The sequence below is a fragment of the Callorhinus ursinus genome, unplaced genomic scaffold (assembly GCF_003265705.2).
Source record: "Callorhinus ursinus isolate GAN/ISIS: 27379988/994484 unplaced genomic scaffold, GSC_fseal_2.0 scaffold35, whole genome shotgun sequence".
Lineage (NCBI taxonomy): Eukaryota > Metazoa > Chordata > Mammalia > Carnivora > Otariidae > Callorhinus > Callorhinus ursinus.
In genome coordinates, this window is record NW_027397097.1 from 13,382,771 (window position 1) to 13,406,339 (window position 23,569).

Genomic DNA, 23,569 nt, shown 5'->3' on the forward strand with positions numbered 1-23,569 from the left:
TTAGCAGCTCTAGACCAATCCCCTGTGTGATGGTGCCACGACCAGCAGTTGTCCCCAGAACACCATGGTTAGAATGGGGAGAGGAGCCGTTCCCCCAAAGGGGGATGTTCCTTCTGCCAGTTCCCTCTGACACAATAGCCGCTCACTGTATCATATGTAGAGACTGGAAGTGGGGCGTTGTTAGAATATAAGACTTTATGGACCTCTTGGGGCATGTGAAGCAAATATCATAGCCTGAAGCTATCGAAGACAAAAGAATACACTGCAACTACGTGTCTAGCTTGGAACTAAATTCTTGTGAGCTTAACAAAGGAGAGAGCTACAAATAGCACTGTGTTATTCTGCAGGAAGCTATGTCTGCAAACTCAAGAGCAGACTCTACTGATAATTGGTTATATGAACATTTGGAGGATCGCTTAAGAAGCTTATCATTTACCACAAATTTAGTCACACACACACAGGGGAAAGAGGAAGCATGCAGTGGCCCCTTGACCCAGCCTCAGAATCATAGTCTTAAGCAGTGACATCTTAAAAAAAAATGAGGCCTCCATAAGTGTGTATGTGTGTGTACACACTTTATAGTAGCTAATAATATTGAATATTTGTGATGTTCCATAAACTCTTTTATGCATTATACATATATTATTACTACTTTTCACAACAATGCTTTATGATAGATATTAGTTTCTCATTCATTGAGGAGAAAACTAATGAGGCTCTAGCACGTTAGGTTACTTGCTCAAGGTCACACAGAAAGTGGCTGATCCTGGATTTAAAATAAGGTCTGAGTTCAAAGACTATGTTTCTTTCCACTACCTATATAAACTTACTCTTGTTCCACAAATCTTGTGATACTTTCCATCACGCCAACTAAAGTCGGATCTAAGTTCATACATATTAAGTAAATATTTTTATTTATATCTAAAATACACACTTATGTTTAAGTGGTTTCTATGCACATACAAATAGACACGTTTGCTTAAAATATACACTGATAATTGAACATACATAAAATTTGGGATTAATTTAAGAAGTGTACCAATTATTAAAAATTACTTAATTAGACTAGAATAAGACTGTACTATACCTGACTATATAAAAACTGAAACCCCATCAGATATCACTGGGACTCTGGCTTTTTATTTCTGTTACAATTAAACTGAAGATAGCTGAGGACACCCAGAAAAAAAAAATCAGGAATTTGGAAACCCATAGCTTCTACATTATTTGAAGTAATAGACCTTTAATTCCATTTGAATTTGAGATAAACACATTTGGCCTAAGTCATTAAGACATCCAATGATTTTCCAATTAATCTGATACCTGGATGAATCGGATGAGTTCATCAGACAACTTTAATGGGTCACCTCTTACCTGGCAGTTCACAAATACTGTTTTCAAAATCCCCATGTTATCCAGCTTATACCCAAGACTTGGTCCATCTATAGGAATTTGGAGGGTGCAATAAATCAGTCACTTCCCTCTGCCCTACCAATTGCTTATATTTGGGAGGATAGCTCAGATCTTTGAAGTTTTTTTATTTGTTTGTTTTGTTTTTTAACTGCAAAAGAATATCCCTGACTCATTAGACAGAACATTCAAGTAGTATCACATGATCATACATTCTGCAGCAGTCAGGAAAGTACTCCAATTTTTTTTGGGGGGGGAGGCCAGGGGCAGGGGTCAGAGGAGGTGACAGATAGTCATATAGTCACTTCAATATCTCTGCTAAATTGCAGTCATGCATGATGGTTAGGGTTATAAAGCCATGATGAATCTATTATCCATGCTGGGTAAACTAGCTTCTCTTGATATAAGTCATACTGGGGGTATATAACCTATTAATTTCATGCATGAATAATGGATAAATAACTCAGAGGCATAGACTTTATACTCAGCTACCTTTGTTAATGTCATCAGAGCCCATGGTGACAGAAAGATTTGAAATATCATAGGTGGCCTTTGCTGAGAGACCCAGACCATGCTAATGAAAGGAATTTGTTGAATTATAATCTAGGTAACTTTGATTTTTCTGCTCTTTCTGGCATTTTCTCATCTTACAAAACATTTGAATCTGTTCTTCTAACATTCTTAACATATTTTGAATCATCTCCTTCTTTATCACCATTGGCAGAATTTAGCCACTAAATTGTGTCTTAAATGGCATACCTGCAATATCTCCTGAATCCTATGAAACGTATACCCAATATCACAGCCAAAGTAACTTTTTAAAACAAATATGTTTATGTTACCTTTTTTTTTTTTAAGATTTATTTATTTGAGAGAGAGAGAGTGTGAGCTGGGGGGGGGGGGGGGGGGGGGCAGAGGGAGGAAGAGAGAGAAGCAGACTCCCTGCTGAGTGTGTAGCTCCCCACCCACTGCTCCATCTCACAACCCTGAGATCATGACCTGAGCCGAAATCAAGAGTCACAGCTTAACCGACTGAGCCACCCAGGTGCCACAATTATGTTACTTTTCTGTTTAAAATTATTCAAAAGCTCTCCATTGCCTTTGGGATAAAATTTAAAATCCTCTGTAGGTTACCTAAGGCATCTATGTTCTCAACCTTCTCCAACACTGTAGACTGGCCTCTCCCTCTGAGCCTTACCTCAGCTTGAGGTGCAGTCATTCTGGACTTCAAGTTCCTTAAGCATGTTACTTTTCCATGGGTCCTTGAACATTTGTATCTGCTGTGCTGCTCCCTGTCTGAGAGGCCTTCTTCCACTCCCTTTTCTATGGCTTGCCTCCTCTCATCTTTCCTAAGCCAGCTCAGGTATAAAGCCTCGGGGAAATACCCCATTCTGCACCAGGTATCCACAGCACTCTGTTATTCATGGTTTTCGCCTATTGACTTCTCTGTGTTCCCTACCAGGCTATAAAATTCTATGGAACAAGGACTGTGCCTGACAAATGTACATTAGACACGTGTGGAATTCACTATGTGTGGCAAGTGGCCAATGCACTGAATGATGCTGCTGTACAGGAGGACTCATCAACTTGTCCTGAAATTGTTCAATTCCTTTCTCTCTTTTTCTGTCATGGTAATATAAAGGACATTATAATAAAATTCCTCCTGTCAAGGAATTCATAGGTCAATGGAAAAGATGTATTTTATTCATCATTTAGTGTGAGAAGTTCTCTGCTTGGGTTAACTTATAAAAGGGACCTTGCCCAAGGGGGAAAATCAAGAAAAGATTCTTGGAGGAAATGACATTTGAACTTAATTTTGAGGACAGTCTAACTCAGTGGCAATGAGTTTAGGTTCTGGTTATCTGTTTGGCATGGGGCTCAATCCTAGCTCCATCCTTTACTAACATAATGACTTTTGACAAGTTATTTAATTTCTGAGCCTCAGTGTCCTAATATGTAAAATGGAGTTGGCAATATCCACTTCATAGGGGTGTTATTAAATGTGATTAGTTCATTACTAAATTAAATGTTATAGAGATTAAATGTAGAAAAAGTAGAAGCTGTAAGAGCATATAACAAGAACCCTAACCTCTTCATCATTGGTGTCTGACACTGAACAAAGTTAGTGTTAGATCAGTTAGACCAGTTAGATCACTGAGATTGGAAGGCTATGTTTTTATTTTATTTATTTATTTATTTTATTTTTTTAAAGATTTTATTTATTTATTCATAAGAGACAGAGAGAGAGAGAGGCAGAGGGAGAAGGAGGCTCCCCGCCGAGCAGGGAGCCCTATGTGGGACTTGATCCCAGGATCCTGGGATCATGACCTGAGCCGAGGGCAGACGCTCAACCATCTGGGAGCCACCCAGGCACCCGAGGCTATGTTTTTAATAAGCTTTCTTCATGATCCTAATAAATAACACTTGTGAGAACTACTATGTTAACACAAAGGAAAAGTGAAGAATAACAACTATGCATACTGCCCTAAACCTTTATATTAACTCATTTAATCATCACAAAGACCCTAGGAGATAATTATAGATACTTTAGCCTCATTTTCAGATGTGGAAACTGACGCACAGAAAGGTTAAGTATTCAGCTCAAACTAACTCAGTCAGTAAGTGATAGAACGAAGATTCAAATGCAGGCCATGTGTCTCTACTTCACTGCACTTACAGTGGTAGAGCACTGGCATAATCCATTCATACAGCAAATATTCACTGAGTATATACTATATTCCAGACAATGTTCTAGGCAAATTGGATACAGAAGTGACTATATATTTATATATACCATATATTTAGGGAGGGAGATAGATATTAACAAAATGGGCAATAAATAAATTAATAATATAAATTTCAGATATTGTTAAGTGAAATTAAAAAAACTCATAAAGCTATGAAAGTGGAAAAAAGTGTAATGGGGATGCTGGTACTAATTTATTTATTTATTTTTTAATTTTTATTGTTATGTTAATCACCATACATTACATCATTAGTTTTTGATGTAGTGTGCCATGATTCATTGTTTGTGCATAACACCCAGTGCTCCACGCAGAACATGCCCTCTTTAATACCCATCACCAGGCTAACCCATCCCCTCACCCCCCATGCTGGTACTAATTTAAATGGTGTGCACAAGGGAGATTTTTCTGAGACATTTGAACAGATATTTAAATGATGGAAAGAGCAAGCCAGGTAAAGATCCAAGGGGAGATTCCAGCAGGAATATAGAATAACAAATATAAAGATTTTAAGGTAGGGAAAGCCTGGCTTTTTGGAGGAACGACAAGAAAGTATGTGTGAAATGTTATAGGAGTTGGTGGTGAGGGCATAATGTCATAGAGAGAAGCAGGGGTCAGATTGTATAAGGTCTTGTAGGTGATGCTAATGAGTATAATTATCACCCCTTGGAGGGTTTTAAGAATAAAAGTGGTATAATCTGGTTTATATTTTGAAAAAGATTACTCTGGCTACTTTGAGGAGTGGGCAAAAGTGGGAACGACTACAGTGGTCCAGGCATGAGAATGATATTAGTTTGGGCTTGAATTCAGCAGGGTCAGTGATAATACTTGATTGATTTTGAAATATATTTTCATGGGAGCACGGGTAGGACTTGCTCTGGAGGTCAAGGGAAAAAGAACAATTAGGCAAGACTCTTAGAGAAGGTTTTCTGGGGGGGGGCCTTGAATAATGAGGAAAATGATAGAACCAATTAGCTAAGATGAGGAATATTAGGGTAGGAGCAGCTTTTGCCCCAAGGGTAGGGAGTGCAGGGAAATCTTGAATTCTGTTAGGAACATACTCAGTTGAGAAGACCTTCTTGATATTCAGCAGAGATGCCAACTGGACAGTTAGCTGTACACATTTGGAATGCAGGAGAGATCATAACTCAGATTTGGGAATTGTCAGTTGATAGCTGGTATATAACATCACGGGTCTGGATGAGATCACTAAGGGAATAAGGAGAGGTTGAGAAGAGGTATGTGCACTGGGTTTCTGGAGTGCTCCAACATTTAGAGGAGGAGCCAGCAAGGAGACAAAGACAGAGTGTCAATGAAGTGGTGAATAATTGGGAGAAATATTTTGTCTTGCAAGGCAAGGAATTATCATCTTGACGGAAGGAGTCAGTGATAGCTGCATCAAATGCTGCTGAGAAGTCAGCACAGAGAAGTGATGCTTGAACTTAGCAAGATGGAGCCTGTCAAGACTTCGATGAAGACGGTTTTAGGACTACTGATGGTTAAAATAAGAAAATGAAGTAATAAAGTGGAGTTATTGAAAATAGATAACTTTCCTAGATTTTTGGTAAAGAAACTAGAACTTTGAAACAATAACAGGAAGGGAACATTGGGCCAAGTGACATTTTGTTTTGTTTGCTTTTTCCTATATTACTCCATTGCTACAGGACTTTTTTCTTTTTTAATGAGAGATATTTCATCATGTCTGCATTAAATTTATCCAGGAAAAAAAGAGAGAGAGAGAGGAACTGATATTGCAGGAGAGAGAGGAGACAACTGCAGAAACAGAGTCCTTAAAGGGACAAGAGGTTAGAGAGCATGGATCACAAGTGAAGGGCTGGCCTTGTAAAGGATCAGGGAACATTCTTCCCTTGGAAAAAGGGAAAGCACACTGGCAGAGCAGGTGGTAGGAAGGTCAGGCGGTCTTCCTGTGACTGCTTGGGTTTTCTCAAGGACATAGGAAGAGAGGTCAACAGTGGAGACTGAGGATGAGGGAGAGGGTGTTTGAGATTTGAGGAGAGCAAATAAGTTGTGAATCTGTTGTCCCAGAGAATAAGAGAGTGATTTTTCTAAAGAAATGTCTAAGAATTACTAGGATGTTTTGAAGTTTCACTTGAAATCAATAGCTATAAATTTAAAGTGAGATGAATGAGTGCTTTTCTAGCCCCATTCATTTGCCCAGGCACTGGCATGGAGGGCTGAGGCTTTGCTGGAGGAGCACCGCAAGGGAGAGAGGAGAAGAAGGAATGGTAAAAGCCTGTTTAGAGGGAGTCTCGGAGTATCATGGGTGGAAGAGGCATGGGCATAAGAGAGGTGAAAACTGGTAAGGGAAATGGTAAAATCGGTGACTCAAGGTCCCAATGGAGTTGGAAGACTTTTTGAGGGGGGCGGTACTAGAATAAATTATAAGAACAGAAAAGAGGTGTTGTTCAACAAGGATAACGCTTGATCAGGGGGTTTTGGGGGCGGGTGTAGTTCATGGCAGTGTCCAGTTTCCGAGTGTGACTGAGACTCCGAGGGCAAGAGTGAGATGACACGCCAGATCCGGAAACAAGTGCGTGTCAGAAGGGAGCCGGCAACACACAGTTGTCTCACTCCCACGGGATGTTCTTCCTCACACCAAAGTGAGCTTAGATTTTCTGATCTATAAAGCCATGACACAAAACGGTGTCAGGTTTGAGATGTGGGGGTGTGGGGAGAGAGAAGGGGTGGCTCCAAGAGTGTGAGATCTGTGCGGTCTAACAGGGTCCTGCATTTAAGAAGGATCTCTAATCACGTGGCACTTAATGCCTGGGTCTTGACATCTTTTTTGATTCTTAATTTTTAAACAAGGGCCTCACATTTTCATTTTACACTGTAATCTGCAAATTATATAGACAGTCCTAGAGAGAAGATTAGTGATTTAGTAGGAGAAATGTGTTCTTTTTTCATTTGGGCTAATTTTCCATAAGCCTCATTTTTCTCCATTTAGCATGCCATTAAAATTTAACCAAAGTTCATAATGGAAGTTTTAAAGAACACATCTGTCAGGCACTTAACTTTTAATGTAAATTTCCTTTTAAAACCACTCATGCTTAATAAAAATTAGGCTGAGAATGAAAAATTCCCTGACTCAGGAAAGTGAATAATCAGTAAACTTAAAAGAAATATAAATTTAAGTGCAGGTCTAGAGTCTGAATTCATACTTGAATGAAACAGCTTAGAAAAATGCTTATACTTTTATTTCTTATTGTAAATGAATTATATGTTTATTATGCAATGTTTAGCAAAAAAATGTATACAAAAAGAAGAAACTAAAAATTATCCAAAGACCTTAACAAGAGTTAACATTTTGATGTAGATCCTTTCAGGCTTTTGTATATACTTATGAATGCTAATTATGCATGTTGGTACTTATGGGATTGTAATTACATACCATTATAAAATTTATTTTTTTAATTTGACAAGATAACCTTAGGCCTTCCATTCTTATATTTAAATATTCTTAAAAATACCATTATAATATAATTTAATATAATTTTCTATTATTTGGACATAAAATAATGTATTACTAAACACTTGACTTTTTCAATCTTCACTATTATAAACAATACCAATATGAACATTCTTTATATCTTTGTACATTTTTATAAGTATAAATTCTGAGTCAAAAAAGTGTGCCCATTTTAAAGGTCTTGATCCATTTTTCCAAATTGTTTTTTATAGGTATAACAATTTCTAGGTCCACTCCATGGCAGTGAATATTAATCTTTCTTTTAAATTTTCCCAATTGGACAGACAAAAGCCATTTAACATCATTGTTTTCTTTGTTTATTAATAAGGTTGAACAAGTTTCCATGTGTCATTGGCCTTTACTTTTTTGATGAATGTCCTGTTAATGCCTTTTGGTCGTATTTTTTCTAGGTGCTTTTGGCCTTTCTCTTACTGTTTTGCAAAATGCCTTTATAGATTAGGGTTGTTACACAGAAATTTGCTAATTTGTCAAAGCCTCGCCAAGGCCCTAAGAACATATTTGCAGAGATCTGCAGGACTTCTGTGTTTTTTCTCCATGAGGGTGGCTTTAAAATGCATCACTGTTTTTTTTTTAAACTAAAAAATGCATGATAATGGTAGTTATGAGATAGCATTAATATTACATAAATGAAAATATTTTGTACTGTATCTAAAAATGCATAGCAAAATGTTAATAATGAAAACAATAGGAAAAAGTGCTATACTAGCTCACTGAATATATCTGTCTTTCTCATTCATTTCTCCAAATCCTGGCAGTGCAATTTACATATGGAATATTCCGTGATTTGGTCTGTTTGTCTCTGTGCCCTCCATTGTAAGCATTTCATTAATATTTTTATTTTGAGTCCTGTTGGAAACTTCCAAGGTATAACACACAATTGTGTGATTTCTCAAAATAATCATTAGGATGCAGAATGTCAAATGAAAGATTGAGGTTTTGGATTGTTGGATTTTTCTTACCCTTTCCAATGTAATTTCTTCAAACTCATATTCAATTTCTGTTCCATTGACCTGTGAGTAGGAAAAAAAAGAAAGAATGATTAAATACATATTAAGGGGGAGATGGCTGTGTTTTTAACAACATTCGGGGTTAAGTTTCATTCTGGCTATGAATAAACCACACTTTCTTAAAAATATTTGTGATTGTATGTTTTCATCCAAATAAAATACAATCTAAGCTGTTCTAAAATATATGAGTGAAATTTTGCAAAAAATAATCAAAGTTTATTGCATTCCTTAGAATTTGTGATATTTGGGGTAGAGGGAACAATACAAAATATGCATTGTGAGGTTATAAAGAAGAAACCACCTAGGGGTAATGTTACAGTTACAAGGGAAATAATTTCCTAATATCTTTAAAACTTCCATGAACAAACACTAAAATACGACCTTAAAAAGGAAAAGGCAGCACAACTATATGTCATATTTTCCCAAAAAATAGCATTCAGAATAACTATGTCAGATAAGAAATGTCTTTTCTTTATTGGCTCAAGCTCAGGTAATTCATCCCCATTATCCTCGTTATATTTATTAGGAAGCCCTGGACCATGTAACATAACCATGCTCATGTACTTCAACAGCAGCAAGTAAAGAATAAAGTAGGACATGTTTGAAATTCCTAGTGAGAAAGCTTTAACCATCTAAACAACTCTTGCATTGATATAAACTTACAGAGAGAAATACTTAAAGATAGCCAGGCAACACATCACATATGCCTTCATGTCAACAGATGTGCATACAGAATAGATGAAGAGTGGCTTTAAAATAACCTAACAAATATTCAATTCCCATTCTTATCAGAGTCCTTTTCAACCAGGCAAAAATCTCCGAGCGAGAAAATTCTTGAGTTGGCTGTGTCTTTTTTCTTACATGTGTCTCACAACATCATTAGCATTTAGGGATCATCTAGAAAGACGAATTTCTAACCATCATTATCTTTGTAGGGTCTTAACCAGTTGACTTTTCCTTCCTTAGAAGAATTTAAACATAGTTCTCGCAGACTGAGAGCTCTACAAAGGTAAGGACTGGATACCCTATTCCTTAACTGAGTCTGGCAAGAAATAATTGATGAAGGAAAGAAAAGAAAAGAGGAATGAAGGAACCATGGACTGAACTCAGTATTCATTTATTTATCTGATTTGTAAACACAGGTACTTGTGAATTCTCTTCCATAAGGAATTTGGATGCAGTATCATCAATGGAAGGTGTAATTATAACTATCATCAGCAGCTATAAAGAATGACGACAGACTTTACTTATGTGTGTCCACCAGCCACTTAGAGCATGTTTTTGATTTTCTAATTACATGAGCTAATTGGTGAATCACATTTTACTGTGTTACTACATTATCAAACAGCCTTAAACCAAATTTGATTTTCTGGGCTTCAGCAAGTTAATGACTCATAGAAGAGGACTTGATGATGTTAGGAAGCTTTAGCGGCTTTATGGAGGTTTTTGTTCTTCATGTGTAAAAGTACAAAACAAAACTCAAAGTCCCTGGATGTTTGTGTCTCCATATTAATTCCATTTTTGTTTGTTTTTTATAACTTTCTTTAGTTGATGGAAGAAAGGGAAGGCTGAATTCATGTGATACGTTTTAATTCTCCCAGTGTGGCTTTGTGAAGCTTTTCTTTGCTTCAGTGACTTCTCTGGAATGAAGCCCTTCACATTATCAGAGTGCTGAAAAGTGGGGAGAAAAAAAAAAACTTCAAAGAAACAAAAACAAACCTCTGATAATAAAATCTAAAGGCTCAGGCTGAAAGAAATGCTGTTAGGAAGTGCTTAAAAGACAATAGTCCTTTAGTGGCATACAGTCCTTCGTGGGGTCTCCCTGAATCTTTGCTTAACAAATCTATGATCATGTACGCTGACATCATGTACGCTGACTTCAGTTCCTACGTGCACTATAGACACATATCCCGATTGCTATTCAAATGTTCCCTGGTCAGCCAGACAAACTACTGGAGGCTTACAGACTCCATGGGTCTTTAGTTTTCAACCCAAACAAGTCATGTGATTTGCCTAATTCCCTAGTCTCCAGGATGTCTTCATAAGAATAGATGATGCCATCTGGATTGGGATGGCACCTTGCTTTTAAAAAAATAGCATTAAAAAAAGAAACAATAGACTTCTTAATTGAGTATGATAAAAAATTCAGCAACTCACTAACCCAGCTGTTCTGTTTAAATAATCTGTGACTAAACAATAAAAATAATCCTTGCTACCTTAAAAAAATACCATATAATTTCACTTACATGTGAAATCTAAAAACCAAAACGAATGAATAAATAAACAAAAAGAAGAATCAGAGCTATAAGTACAGAAAACAAACTCATGGCTGCCAGAGAAAAAGGGGGGAGGGAGGATAGGCAAAGTGGGCGGGGAGAGGGAGGATGGGTAAATTGGGTGAAGGGGAGTGGAGATACATGCTTCCAGTTACAGAATGACTAAATCACAGGGATAAAATATACAGCACAGGGAATATAGTCAAAGGTATTACAATAGCTTTGTAGGGTGACAGATGGTAGCTACACTTGTGGTGAGCATAGCATAACATAGAGAATTGTTGAATTATTATGTTGTACATCTGAAATGTAAAATTGTGTTTCAACTATATTCAAAAAAGAATCCTATGACTGCCACAGGATTTAGTGAAATTATGGAGGAATGAAAGGTTTTTAGCGTAGCTGAGGCAATATTTCCACCATGAACTGAGACTATTTAAAACATGGTATCACAAGAGACAATGTGGGAGTTCAGGAAAGTCATTTAAGAATTCCTAGCGTCTATTCTATCATCACTAGGGGAGTGTGATCGCTGTTTGACCTCAAGACACCTGAGACAAGAAATCTCACAACCTGTCTTGGCAAAAACCCTGGGGGAAAGGATAGAAAGCATAACTAAGTATACCTCCATTTTAATCAGAAGTACGTAAGAGTGGGTTGTGACATTCATGAAAATTCAGTGACTTTTCAAATGAGTACACCAATATAATATTCTTTAAATAATTTTTCCAAATTTATTTAGAGGAGTGGTTGCTTGGTAAAGAGCCAAGAAGTATAAACAGTAATTGCCCCCATCCATAATTTTATGTATCCCTAGGAAAAAAAAAACTATGCTGTGAATGGGCTCCCATCATCTTCTGGGGGCTTATAATCTGTTGTCTGAACTTGCCTTGGTGGTCTCCCTCTATTCCCAATCAGTTAGTTTACCAATATATGTCTTTAAATTAAAAAATTCTCTTCCTGAAAAGAGTTCTGCCACATGCATTTGTCGGCGTTGCTCTTGACCAGTAATATTTCGGGTGATACTTAAGTACCCAGGCAATGTGTTATGCACCTGATAGTTTGGGGCCTAGACAGCTACATGTATTGGGTTCAAGTTATTACAACTCTGGCACTGACCATCACTGATAGTCTCTTCTCACCTTGAAGACTAGAAAAGTGAGAGGATTGACATTTTTGTAGATATAAAGGTCATTTTCCAGTTTTGAAAAATCTGTTTTTCATTAGATACTTATTTTCCTGAATCCAATGGTTCTGTGGTGACAGCTGGTAGGTTTCTATGGGGGCTAGAAAAGCAAATTGATGCCACACATTGTCCTGCACTGTTCTGGGCATGTAGCCTTTTTGGCATCATACAGAAGTTAAGAGAGTGACCCATTCAGATTCAAACTTGGTATGTATGTATGTATGTATGTATGTATGTATGTATGTATTTATTTTAAAGATTTTGTTTATTTATTTGACAGAGAGAGACACAGCGGGAGAGGGAACACAAGCAGGGGGAGTGGGAGAGGGAGAAGCATGCTTTCCACTGAGCAGGGAGCCCAATGCGGGGCTCAATCCCAGGACCCTGGGATCATGACCTGAGCCAAAGGCAGACGCTTAATGACTGAGCCACCCAGGCGCCCCTCAAACTTGGTATTTAAAATTATAATTTCATGAACTTTGAATGCTATCACACTGCTTTTTTTTCTCCTTCAGTGCTAGTTTAATTACCTGGCCAGATGATCATATAATTTAATTCAGATGTATTTTTATCTTCTGAAAAGAGGTCTTTCATGAATAACATACATGAACTATTTCATGTTTTAATGCATTGAGGATAAACACACAGTTCTTCAAGAGGCACCAAATATACTAAGACCTCAGAGAAATGTGATATCAAATACATAAAATAGAGAGGTGAACTAGAACCACGGCTCCACTGTTGCCATATGGAAGGATTGTGTATGTACATACGTATATACGTGTGTGTGTGTGTATATATATATATATATATATATATATGATATATGATGTACTAATTCTGCCCTTTATTAAAAGTAATTATGACACAGTAAACAAGACTTATGGTTTTTCATATAAAGCTGCTGTTGGACTTTGAAAGGGGGATGTGATGATCATGGAGACTGGGGCATCTGGTTTTCATGGCTTCTTGCCACTCCCAGAACAAGACAAAGCCCAAGTCACTCTGTTTCATCTGTAACTGCAGCATATAACACAGTGCCTACCACACGGAGGCTCAGTGACCATGTTCATGAGGAAATAGAAACATTGATGAATCACTAAATATGATTTTTTGGGGGTGGGTAAAATTTGATGCTCTCAGAGAAGACTGTAGCAGCAAATGGAGATTCCTACAGGACCTAGGCCTTTGGAGATTCCCAGCTCAGATATCCTCATCTCTGAGATCAGCCCTTCTCAGGAGTCCTTTCTACAGAGTCACAGCCATGATCAGATGCCCCAGCAAGTCTATAACACACACACACACACACACACACACACACACACACACACACACCTTGTTCGTATTCGTCTACATTGCCAATGGTCATCCCCCTTTCCTACTGGAGGTCTATTACAGCAAACACATCATGACGCTTCACGGCTCCTTACACTTGAATCTCCTATGTACATTCTATTATATTTAGTAGGTAAGATGGTTTCCAGAGTTAAAAAAAAAAAAAGACACAGATCTGAATCCTAGTTTCAGTATTTATGAGATATGCGAATGTAGCCAATTTCCTTAACCTCCCAAAACCTTAAATTCTTCATGTGTAGAAGGGTACTAACAAATACTTCCCTAATATGGTCATTGTGAATATTAGATAATTTGTGTAAAACACTTGGCACACATCTTAAGTGATAAAGAAATTATATTTAGCTATAATACCACACAATTCTCTTCATGGAGTTTTTGGGAGCAATAAATGAGATTACACATTATCAACTACCTGGAACATAGTAGGTCTTCAATAGTGAGAGTTATTTTATTTTTTTTAAAGATTTTTATTTTTATTTTTTATTTTTTTGGACAGAGAGAGAGACAGTGAGAGAGGGAACACAAGCAGGGGGAGTGGGAGAGGGAGAAGCAGGCTCCTGGGATCATGACCTGAGCTGAAGGCAGATGCCTAACAACTGAGCCACCCAGGTGCCCCTTCAATAGTGAGAGCTATTTTAATTAGCTGTGGATTCATAATGTGCAAGGTTCACAAGGCTTATATGATCAATTATTGAATATTTGCTAATTTCCCCATTAATATAAAATATAATTTAATAAGCAAATAAGTTTGCTTTCTTCTACAAAATCCACTAAAAATTTTTTTAACCTGAATATCTCTTTCCTGAACCCACCTAAGATGTACTCCCTTGTGGAGAGGAATCATCTTAGCATTCCCTCCCAAATCAGGTCAGCATGGCCTTCACTCAGAATATTACCTCCACAGGACTTTCTTCCAGTCTTCTGTCTGCTCCCTCTTATATTATCTTTTTAACGTTGTCTTGCCCAGTTTTGACCATTATGTTACTCTACTGATACTCACTTCCCTAAGGCTGAACTCTTCTTGAGTCTTTTGGAAGAAATAAAAAATAGCTTTGTCTCTTTGAGAAAGGGGAAAAAAGATAAGGCAGTTTTGCTCTACCTCAGTCTAAAAGAAAGAACAGAAGAAGGCTGATGTTCATTGTCTCTATGTTTTTATCACATTTAACTTTAAGTGTCTCTGCTGAATGGATGAAAAACAATCAAGTATTGAAAAAGTGAGAGTCATTTGACCAACATGGAAGCTCTAATCAGAATGAGAGCATCATTAGATAAAGCTCAAGGTTTGTAGCACACAACTAAGTTGTCCATCACTTCCTTTAACTAATGTTCCTTTTCCTAGACTATCTCCACTGCCTAAAATCATGCCCTCTATTCATATTAAGAGGAATTACCACGTAGAAATAAAAAGCTTAGATTCTGGGATCCAAAAGACTTGAATTCCAATACCAGTTTTGTCACAAGCTGTTAGAATTCATCTTCTTATGTGTTATACACATTTGTGTGTCAATATTGTTTAAACAGTAACCAAAAAAAATTCTGTTTGTAACCTTTGTAGAGCATCTGTTTTAATCTAAGGTATGGATCTGGTTATTTTAAAAATACAGTTCAATTAGGGCACCTGGGTGGCTCAGTCGTTAAGCGTCTGCTTAAGCGTCTGCCTTCGGCTCAGGTCATGATCCCAGGGTCTTGGGATGGAGTCCTGCATCAGGCTCCCTGCTCGGCAGGAAGCCTGCTTCTCCCTCTCCCACTCCCCCTACTTGTGTTCCTTCTCTTGCTATGTCTCTCTCTGTCAAATAAATAAGTAAAATCTTAAAAAAAATACAATTCAATTATAATGAGACTAATTTAAAAATATGCAGTTTGAAAAGAAGTTAATCATAGTAAATACTTCTTACTTTTAAAAAACATAAACTATAAAAATAATTATGTATATTCCTAGTCAATATTCTAGTTTTGGTAAGACCACTATTCCTATTATTCATCTGCTTGTGATCTACCAGCAAACCCAGATTTCATGTTAAAACTTCTAATCTTAATTAAATTTCTGAGCTCAGTGAACTGCTAAATCATAGCATCCACCAAATAGAAAAAAAAATCAATCAGTATCCTATAACCTGTTCCATTCTTAAACAATTTTCCTTTGGTTTTATTATTCCCTCTGCCTTTGTTACTAAGACTTTATAACATACAACTTTGGGTCTAAAAAAGGGTTCTTAGGATCAATAATTACTATGTCGGTTTTTTCACTTAATTAGAAACCACAGGTTTTTAAAAAATATTATTAATCATCTGTAAACATGTGATAAATTTTCCTAATTTTTCTGTCCAAAAAAATCAAGGAAAATAGCTTAGGGTTCTTACATGTATAAAAAGAAACTTTAGATAGATAGATGGGATGGATAGAAAGACAGATGACAGATAGATGATAGATAGATAGATATAATATTGTCTTGATTAAAGGCTTCTGTAAAGAAGGAAGAATATAGTACTTAGTAAGTTCAGAACTGGATTTGCCTCTGATCTGGACATGGCACATTTCTTCCCAGCTTTGCTCCCTTGCTTTGCACCATATGTTGGATGGAGTAATAATAGGTGATTTTAATGCTTTCACTTGGCTCCAGCCTGATGTATGCTGTTTTGTTTTGGGGGCTTTAAATATTACTTAAGGTAAAACATGTTCTTTGAGAGCAGTAAGTGGTGTTAAGAACACATTGATCAATGGTTGCGAGGACATCATGATCCACCAGGTTTTTGTCCCATCAAGCCCCCTCTCCCTCACTTCACTATCCCCATAAACAAACCACCTGGTCAACTGCAAGCAGGGTCCAAGAGAATCGGGAGCTCAAACACATGCCAAAAGATTTAGAGCAACAAAAACAAAGTGAGTGCTGAACCATAAGATGAGACTTTACAAATGCAATGATGTGAGCTGATAGTAAGAATATTTTCTCTTTCTCTTGGGTATAATACAACTATAGTAAGAGGCAGAATATCAGTTCACCCAGTTCTTTACCTTCAACTTCTCTCTTCAATCTGAAATCTTGTTTCCACCAACATACAAAAAGCAGAGGATCCACAAAGACTTTCCCACATTTGATTATGATGATCTTTTCCCAGCCTCAGCTTCTCTGGCTTTCCTGCAGTATTTAACACTCTGGAGTGACCACCACTTGAAATTCCTCTTTTCTTCTGTCACATAGTTGATATCCTCACTGGTTTCCTCCCTACTGCTCTGTCCATTGCATTTTCTGTTTCCTTTCTTCCTGCCAGATATGAGCATTTGCCAAGATCTATCCCTTTTTGTTATACAATCTCACTCAACTTTTATTTTCTAAGTAAATGCCCTGATATCACCTCAGTCTTAGTAAGTCTGAGACAGGACTAATCATGCTTAATTATATTTATAATTTCCTCTGTTAAGGAAATCCTTTTCCTTTTTCTTTTTTTTAAAGATTTTATTTATTTAATTTTTAACTAACCTCTACACTCAATGTGGGACTTGAACTTACAACCCCTTGCTCTACCTACTGAACGAGCCAGGAGCCCTGGGAATCCTCTTTTTCATATGTGTCCTTTATATTTGTTATCAATACCTAACTAGCATCCTATTTCAAGTTCTAAACTATTATTTTCTTAATATCATCAATATAACTTCCTAAAAACATTTCTGCCTAGATCATTTTTTCAATATCAATCTATTTTTCATATCCTTTGAGAGCTACCTTTTTTAAAAAAGATTTTTATTTATTTATTTGACTGAGAGAGAGAGAGAGAGAGAGCACAAGTAGGGGGAGCAGCAGAGGCAGAAGGAGAAGCAGGCTCCCCACTGAGCAAGGAACCCAACACAGGACTCTATTTCAGGACCCTGAGATCATGACCTGTGCTGAAGGCAGACGCTTAACTGGTTGAGCCACCCAGGCACCCCAAGAGCTACCTTTCTAAAAAGCAATGTTATTGGCATGTAATAATGCTGTACAAAGTAGCTTTAAGTAACTTTTCTTTATCCTTAAAGAACATTTCAGAACATCCACCAACTGTTCTCAATCTACCTTTGTAGCTACAGACCCTGCTTCTTATCTTCAAAAACATTTTCTAGCCCAGTAATTGTGCTGAAGCTTCTATAAAGCAACTCTTCTCTTTGATATTTTTTATTAATGTTATATAGTCCACCCTAAATGTCTTTAATCTCTGCTTATTAAAATCCCAATTAATTTAGAAAAATATTTTGAATGACTAGAATTTCCCAGGTACTATGTTAGTGTGTTAGGTCCTAGGAATACAATAGTAAAGAGAACAAAACCTCTGCCCTCATGAAGCTAGATTCTATGTGGGGCTATGGAAAGCTTCTATTACTGTCAACATAAGGCTATCTCTTCCATAAAGTCAAAAAGATTTTTCTTAACAATCTCCTGGAAATTATCACCCTATTCTCTAAATTGCCCCCCCAAAATGCTAATAATAATAATTACCACCACCACCACCACCACCACCACCACATTCTGTTAAGTATCTACTACATGCTGGAAACTATTGTAAGTTGCTCTAATAGTTAAAATAACCCTGAGAGTGAAACATTTTAATGTTAATTTTACTATTAAGAAAGTTAAGTTTTTAAGTTAAGTGATTTCTCCAAGTTTACACAAGTTTTAAATAATATGAAATAAGGACTATTTTATTCATCCTTCTCATCACTCAGTGATGGGAAGTATATGCTCAGTACAAATCTGCTGAAAAAAATTAAAGAATGAATGCCCATATGGAGGGAGGCAGGGATGGAAGTATCTAGAGCTTGAATCAAGGGAAGTCTCATGTTAAACTCTAGTCTTTCTTCCTGATCACACATAGCACAGTTCCTCTCATACTGTACTTGTGGTCTTCTTCAAGATCCAACTCCTTATGTTGTGTTTTATCTTTCCTGATACACAGTCCTCTTGTTTAGATGAGGCACTATTTTTGATTTTTTTCTCTTTTGGCACCTATCATAGTGACTTGCCCACAGAGTCATTTCATAAATAGCTATTGAAGAAAAAAATCAATTGAACCTTAGGTTGAGGGATTCTTATTTGCTGGAAATCTTTCAAATCCCTCTGTCTTCAAAAGTCCTCTTCACCATTGTCAGTTTCCAAACGAGTGAACTGCCTTAATTTCCCTCCCATCATTTCACTCCAAATCTTGCTAACAATAAACTATCTCCCTTTTCATCTGAATTTGTCACCCTTTCAGCATTCTTCAGGATTAATCCATCAATCAACAAATATTTATTGAGTGACTATCCCCATCTTCTTTGCTAGCTCATATCATCTCTTTTTATCTGATTTTAAAAGCACATCACTATCTTTACAACCTTGGAAAAGAGCTATAGAGCTACATTACCCTGCTAATTCATCCACTATTTCATCTAGATCACATGAAGAAGATTTTTAGTTGTGTGATTCTGGAAAAATGCTTTGATCTGCTTGTTACAAAAAGAGTCAGATCAATCTTTCTGGAACAGACTTCTGCTACTTATTTTATTTCACCTTTCTTGAAGTACGTTAGGATCCTAACAAGGAGCAAATTATTAATTCTGTTTTCATTCCCCCGCCACATACAATCTCACCATTTGATAAAATATGGAAATTCTAAGGTTTCAAGATGTTTATACACATCTTTTTTCAGATTATGCCAACAACAATATTAATCATTTACATACTACCTTTAGATACATTCTTGTATTGCTCCTCATAACAATCCCATGTGGATAGATAATACTATTACTCAATTTTACATATGAGTAAAGAGCTCAGAGATGGCAAAGTGTTTGCTCAAAATTTCTCAGCTAATAATGTTTTGTGTTTTGATTTGAATCTAGATCTTTTGGACTCTAGATTTAGAGCTGTTTCCACTACATTTTGCTGCACACAATGGTTATTCTTAAAAGTAAGAGATGATCTATGACTGGATCATATGAAACTGCTGGTGTTTAACTGTTTTGACTTACAAAACGCCGATTCTGCAAATTCTGCCTGGTTCAACCTGATAGTATAAAAACCTGAGCATGGTGGTTAGGATCTAGGATCCCGGATTCAGATTGCCTGGGCTTACAACATGATTCTCGTATTCTCTAGTTATGGAACTCTGGGTAAGTTACTTAATTTCTCTGAAACTTGATGTCCTTATTTACAAAGTGGATAGTAATTGCACTTATCTCATTGGATTGTATGAAGATTGAATGATATAATTTTGTAGAGGTCTACTGTTAAGTATCTAGTGAACCTTCAAAAATATTAACTAGAATTGTTTTACAGTTTTTCTTAGGTATGCCATTGCCATATTTAAATTCTGCCTATTCATCTTTCTAAAGAGAAACGTGTGCACATGTGTGAATGGAGGTTGAGAGTGATGGTAGGTAGGGAGATTAATGGCTACTGTTTGTAGGAATTTTTATAAAAATCAACATATATATATGCATATATATAGATATAAAGTGTGCTCAGTATTCTTACAGAAGACTTGAGTTACCCCTATTTTCCACTGTTAGATTCAATTAACTTATATCAAATAGAAACCTATAATGGAAAAAAGTACAAACAATATATTTTCAAAGAAAAAATTAAAAGTTCAAGTTTCTATCTCTATATCAGTGCTTCTAAGATAGCTCCTAGAGTTTAAAAAGGGTTATGCATACTAAGTTGTGGCCATGACAATACTTAATCACACCAGGGAGCTCTGGGTTGGATGCACTAAATTTATCTCTGTACACAGTGCCAACAGGGAAACTAATATTATAAACTCTAAACAGTTCATGAGTAACCATAGGTCAGTCTTTATTTTTTTTATCCTCGTGGAAGAGGAAGAGAGATTCAGATGGTACTGGCATGAATCTTCAATTACATTAAATGAAATAAGTTATATGAACACCTTTACAATAGTAAACAAATATTAATCAGATGGAAAATCTCAGGTGGAAAGCATGAAAAATCAAAGATGGTAGGGCAGGGAGAAGATACGCAAGGAAATTAAAATCACACTTTCACCATACTATCATTTTCTTTATCCTCGCTTGCCATGTTTTCTCTCTATAATTCCTATTTATCCTTCCAAAAATCTTCTAAAAATCCATATAATGCCATGATAAGCCCTGTCTTTCTTTTCCTAGCTCTCCTACACATATCCATGCACACAAAGACAGTGCACACACACGTACACAGGCCAGGTCGCACTACTGCTGTTTCTCTGTGTTTACAGAGTACCTATGTAGATCTTTTTCCCCGATTGTATAATGTATTGGCTACCAGTTTCACACTTTAGATTCAATTAGGCATAGATGCTAATCTTAAATTGGCTACTTATTAACTTTGTGGTTTTAGAGAAGATGTAAGCATCAGTTCCTCCTCAATAAAATAAGATAGAGTTCCCTCCCTTTATCCATGGTTTCATCCCCCGTGGTTTCAGTTATTCAGAGTCAACCACCATCTGGAAGCAGATGATCTTCCTTCTGACATATACTCAGGTCAATAGTAGCCTAACCCTACATCACAATGCCTACATCATTCACCTCACTTCACTCATCACAAGGGAATTCTATCATCTCACATTATCACAAGAAGAAGGGTGAGTACAGTAAGATATTTCAAGAAAGAAAGGGGGAGAGACCACATTCACATAACTTTTATCATAGAATATTATTATAATTGTCCTATTTTATTATTAGTTGTTATTAATCCATTATTGTGCTTAATTTATAAATCAAACTTTATTATAGGTATCCATATATATAGAAAAAAAGAATATATAGGGTTTGGTACTATCTATGGTTTCAGGTATCCACTGGGGATACTCGTACAGATAATGGGGGACTACTGTACTATTTATATTTACTCCAGTAAGGCTTTTAGAAGTTTTAAATTAACTGAGTAATATAGCACAGTGCTCAAGATACATACTCCAGAACTAGATTTTCTGAATTTGATTCTGCTAGTTACTAGTTATATTTGCCTCAGTTTCCTCATCTGTAAAACAGGATTCATAATCTCCTAGAGTGAATTAGTAGATTAGTATAAGTGAATATAATTAGTCAAATACTTGGAACAGTAGCCTGGCACATGGTAAGTGTTATTATTATATTCATCATTGTTATCAAAGCATGGTGGAATAAGGAACATGGCAAATCTTTTCCCCAAAGAACAACTTGAAAACACAGAACTGCCAAAATTAACCATTTCTGGGCTCTGGAAACTGATTAAAGGCATATATCAAGTTGAAAAACTTAGATTCAAGAACATCAGTTAATAACACTTGGCATCTGTGGTGTTCTAGCCCCGGGCTGCTCTTACACCCCTTACCACAAATTCTGTGGGTACCATAGTTCTACCAGGACAGGGAAAGCTAAAACTATGAAAATCAGCAGCTTTGCCGCCACTGGAAAGGGACAATTTCATTTGGACCAGCATGTGTGAAAACCTCATGCTCAGAGGTGTTGAAAATAATAGTGATTTGGGTGGCAAATATCAGGAAAAGTGAACACTGCAGTAGCCTAAGGTAGCAATACTGGTTGGTGAAAGCTACAGACTGTCTAGACAAGCTAGAAATTTAGCAGGGGAACCTGTGGAATGAGTCATGGGAGGTCTTGATAGTTCTAACCTATCACTGCCAGACTGCAACACTGAATGCATGTGCAGGGTCATTCAGACACTATGGAGACTGAAGAAGGTCCTAGTCATCTACACATTATTGGCTGGATGTGAGACCTTTCACATATACGGAGGAGTTATTTATTTATTTATTTTATTCAGAAGAGTTATAATAAAATCTATTGAAAAATAAAATTTCAGACAGATTTGTATGCTGCTTGAATTTGAACACATTTCCTAACCCACTTGTAAACCCATTGGCAACTGTGCCTTACTGGCACAAGGTGCTTAAATATAACCTCTGACCAATAAGTGGCCTACCAGCAAACTATGCTCATCTAGAGGCAACCAGAGGAAACCAGGATTCAAAAAGAACAAAAAAAGGGGAGGGGTACTCAAAAGAGACAATAGTAGCTAAACAATGCAGGAAAGACAGACTCTGCAGATCTAGCCCATATACGTGACTAAATGTACCCCCCAAAATAAAAAGAAACAACAATTGGAGATGGGGGAGAGGAAAGAACAAATCAGAATCAATAGTTGTTTTAACATATAAGCCTTAACAAAATAAGGCTTATTTTGAAAAAGAAATTATATGACATGCAAAGAAAAGTATGACCGATACACAAGAAAAAAAGCAGTAAATATAAATTGAATCTGAGGGATCCCAGATGTTGGAATTAGCAGATAAAAACTTGAAAGAGGATGCTGAGCTCTCCCTGTCCCACATTTACAACTAGATATCAGACACATCCAAGGCAATAAACCAGAAAGTGATCTGAAAACTGGCAGAATAAACTCTACAACTAAATATAGCAAAGAAGCTGCAGCTGAAAGGCTGGGAAGGTTAGAAAGGTGGAGCGAGGCTGCCTGCAGGATGGAGGAGCTGTGAGCAGGGAAAGGGCAGAGATCCAGGACCTCACACCAGGAATATATGCATGGCTTTATGAAGAAGAGCCATAAAGCCTCACACATGAGGAAGATAAATCCCAATAAGGTTTGGTTTTAAAAACCAGAGGGGCTGAATTCCATGGGTTTTAAAACCAGTGGGACTTAGAGCCTGGAGCTTGAAACAACACCTTAGGATACTGCAGTGTTCACTTTTCCTGATATTTGCCACCCAAATGCCACTCAAACAACATGAGCCTGGAGGGTGAGTGATAGCTGGGTTGACACCTTAAAGAGGCTGCAACCTGCACAGAGAAGCAACATAAAAATGGCAGTTCACACAATGCTGGAGGAGGGGGAAGAGATGGGAGAAGATTTATTCATACCGATTTTGGAGTGTGTTGGGGCACTTCTCCCAAAATGAGGAAGCTGGAAGGCTCCATATTCCTCCCCCACCTCCCATCATAAACACAGAGGCACCTGTAAGAGATGGGGCTGCACAGACGCTTGCTACCTTACCTGCTAGCAGTGCATCCTGCCCATGAGTTCTCCTGGGACTCACGCACTCCAAGCCTGCCA

General features: G+C 37.1%; 1 protein-coding gene and 1 long non-coding RNA gene across 24 annotated transcripts in view; one reads left to right on the forward strand and one right to left on the reverse strand.

The window, feature by feature from the left end:
- Positions 1-23,569, reverse strand: part of DLG2 (discs large MAGUK scaffold protein 2) — a 2,181,535-nt gene that overhangs the window by 646,329 nt on the left and 1,511,637 nt on the right. For all 22 annotated transcript variants that reach the window (XR_012374525.1, XM_073879808.1, XM_073879828.1 and 19 more), the window contains one exon: positions 8,625-8,675. Coding sequence is in view for 21 of the 22 variants with exons in the window: in XM_073879808.1 (XP_073735909.1) it covers positions 8,625-8,675 (51 nt within the window). In the remaining variant the exon portion in view is untranslated. The remainder of the gene's footprint in view (positions 1-8,624; positions 8,676-23,569) is intronic.
- LOC141370474 (uncharacterized) overlaps positions 21,046-23,569 on the forward strand; it is a 52,743-nt gene continuing 50,219 nt past the window's right edge. For both annotated transcript variants that reach the window (XR_012374527.1, XR_012374528.1), the window contains exon 1: positions 21,046-21,083. This is a non-coding gene — a long non-coding RNA (uncharacterized lncRNA). The remainder of the gene's footprint in view (positions 21,084-23,569) is intronic.